We start from the raw sequence: 3317 nt of genomic DNA on the forward strand, positions 1-3317 counted from the left end.
TAATAAATCCAGTAATGTGCACAACTCTTCTATAATAATATTTTGTTGTATACCCAATTGAATATTAGCTAATAACCCATTTTCTATAGCGATGTTTGAACAAAAATTTAAATAATTTTATATTTTGTTGAATTTACCTGTAATTAAAGTCACTTTGTGACAAAAATTTTGGTATAGAATTGGTTGAGAACCTTTCGTTAATTTATCTTCCAAAAATCACATTAATATGTTGATAAATAAAAAAGTTAGAGTTGTTTAATGAAACCATCCTAAATTTATGATTATGTTAGAAATTAATTGAAACACATAAGGGGTGTAATTTGGTTAGAAATATGGTAACGAAAGGGTTAAGGAAGATATTGACTAAATCCCTAAAATTCTTTACTGATAGCATTGTTTTCCAACGTTGTTTAATAATTAAACTAGTTAATATAGTAGATAAGTGAATGCATATGGGGCACTACATTTTCTGATGATGTCTTGCCCATAAATTCAGACTCCTTATAAGATCTAATCATAAAATACCAACTCAGTCATAAAGAATCAGATAAATATTTTTATTAGTTTTATGGTTGTATCAAAATATTCTACAAATGTAGAGGAGTAAAGCTTAGTACAGAGACAATGTTGGTTTCAAGTACTAAGTTCCACTAAATAAATTTGACAGAACAACTCTCATGAAACCAAAATAGTATCAAAGTAAAACTAGAACAGTTCAACTTGTTGATACAATAGTTTTAGTATTCCACAAATGTAACACTGTATGACAATAGCAGACATCCAGTTGACTTTTATGTGGTATTCCAGATAAATAAGCCTTTTGGAAATAATATCGAACAAAGTAAGAGATATATCTTGACAATTCAATTACTAGTATTATAATAGAGTTTACTAAACAACACTACAATCAAAACAAATTACAGTTGAACAACAATATTTCAAGTATTTCTAAAGTGAAATCACCAAGAAACACTTCCATGCAATGTCTGATAACTAGTAATAGAATATGAAGAATGTTGAAAACCTTGCTGAGCGTATATATTATATATTTGATTATTGTGATGCAGATGATTTATTTACCCAAAACATCTATTCAGTATAACCTTTACCCATTTGTAAACATTAGATAAGCTTCAGATTAGTAATAACGACTATGAATATAAATGATGATCATATGTAACAAAATGTAAAAGATTTTCAGAGGATTAAAAAGAAAGAATAATAATAATAAAAGGGATGGGCTGTCATTTACATGACTCAAAAAATCATCCATTTTCTCATTTCACTTCAAGTGTATCATATAATAATGGAGTCTAGTCACCATGTAAAATGTAAATAAAAAGAAAACGAAGACAAATCAGTTGAATAGAACTATATTTAAGGAGCCATCTTATAAACAAAACTATGGTTTTCAAATTGCTTTATGTATTCAAACAATCATAACCAAAATTGTGAAATTTATGCAAGAACTTTTGGCTAAGTTGTGACTGAAACATCAAAGTTTTATGAAATCAGTCCAAATTCACAAGTATTTTGGAATTTAAATTAAAACGCAGAAGGGTGAGATAAATTAGAAACATTATAGTAAACGGGTTAATTCATATCTGATTCAACCAATCAAGTTTATAGATTCCCAATGCCAAGCATTTTTTGTGGGAGGTGTTGTGTCTTCAGATCGACATGTTTGAGATAGTTTAATTGCTAACATGTTTGGTAGCAATATTAAAGGAAAAGAAAACATATTCCTGTTATATACATAAACATATGAATTTCTTTAGAGGATAGAGTTAAGGCTGCATAAAACACAATAAGTTAATCAGTTACCTGTCTCCTCCAATTTGCTGTTCTTCAAAATGTTCGCATTTTCCAAGATTTTTTTCAGTCATATTTTGAACTGATGTTAAGATGGCACCACCACAAGCTTTCATGGTTCGATGAAGATCATCCTCAACTACACGGCCAGCACAAAACATATCTCTGAAAAAAATAAAAGTGGTATTGTCAGATGACAGAAAGAAGAAATACTTCCATATTAAATCGACTCAACACTGTGCTATGTATTCTTTTCACTACTGTCACAACCTTTAAAACTACACATATACCAACAACAATTTCTCCACTAAACTGTATTACATAAACTCCCATCACACAATTCATTATTTTTCATTCCAGTCAAAGGTTTACAAATACACTAAATATTTTGTCTTAATCACTTTCTCTCAAGCTGTATACATCCTTTCTTATATATTAAACCTTCACACATTATATTTTATAGCAGAAAAGAATGATTATAGTCTTACAAGTTTGTTTATTTGTTCAACCAATGAAGTAGTATTTAGCTGAATATAATCGCTCAATAATTGGTACACACATATTAAATCAAAGACATCATATATTTGGAAGAGTCATAAGCAAAACAGATGAGTTTAGGAAATAATTCTTCACAACCAAAGAATTAGTAAGCTGTTATAAAATCCTATACATACAAACATACACATAGGAACTCCATCATAATATAAACACAGCATCACATCAACCCTTTAGCATTTAAACTATCCATATGATGCCACAATACTCTAGCCTTTCCTACTTTACAATGCCATTTAAAAAATAAACAATCATGTATCATAATCTTGCTGCTATTGGATAATGCACAATTCATTCAAAACTACGCGAGTAAATAAACATTACATTTAACAGAGTAATCTGAATGCTAAACGGTTAATATTTATGTTTATAGAAAGACATACCTATCAGCAAAATATTGTGTTGCTACATCTCCAATTGGTAATTTAGACAAAACTACATTGGCTCCACTTTTATGGATAGCTTCCAATTTATCGTAGAGAATAGACCATTCTGCATCCACAATAGACTGATATTCCTGTAAGGGAAAAAATTCTTAAATTCAATATTACATATCAAATTGACTTTAAGTATTAACAGATTGTAATAAATGGTAAATCTAGAATCAATTTAAATAACACGTGCATGTTTTCTTTTCAGGTACACGACACTGCTTTTCCCCTTCCCAGGCTACAGGCCCACACCCCCAACACCCATACTGTTAGGATTGGCACTCTCAACGTCGGTACGCTGAAAGGTAGATCTGGTGAAATTGTTGAGATGCTTGAACGGAGATGCGTAGATATGTGCTGCATCCAGGAAGTAAGATGGAGAGGAGGTTCTGCAAGGTTCCTCACAGGCAAAGAACACAGGTACAAGATTTTCTGGGCAGGGAACACTGACGGGGTCGGGGGCATAGGAATACTTCTAGCGGAGAAATGGGTGGATAAGGTAATCGAGGTCGTTAGAGT

General features: G+C 31.0%; 1 protein-coding gene across 1 annotated transcript in view; it reads right to left on the reverse strand.

The window, feature by feature from the left end:
• Positions 1-3317, reverse strand: part of LOC106878754 (T-complex protein 1 subunit eta) — a 31673-nt gene that overhangs the window by 11117 nt on the left and 17239 nt on the right. Inside the window, exons 8-9 of the mRNA XM_014928074.2 lie at positions 2751-2884; positions 1825-1977 (exon numbers count right to left, since the gene is read on the reverse strand). Coding sequence (XP_014783560.1) covers positions 1825-1977; positions 2751-2884 — 287 coding nt within the window. The remainder of the gene's footprint in view (positions 1-1824; positions 1978-2750; positions 2885-3317) is intronic.

Source organism: Octopus bimaculoides, chromosome 2 (genome assembly GCF_001194135.2).
Source record: "Octopus bimaculoides isolate UCB-OBI-ISO-001 chromosome 2, ASM119413v2, whole genome shotgun sequence".
Taxonomy (NCBI): domain Eukaryota; kingdom Metazoa; phylum Mollusca; class Cephalopoda; order Octopoda; family Octopodidae; genus Octopus; species Octopus bimaculoides.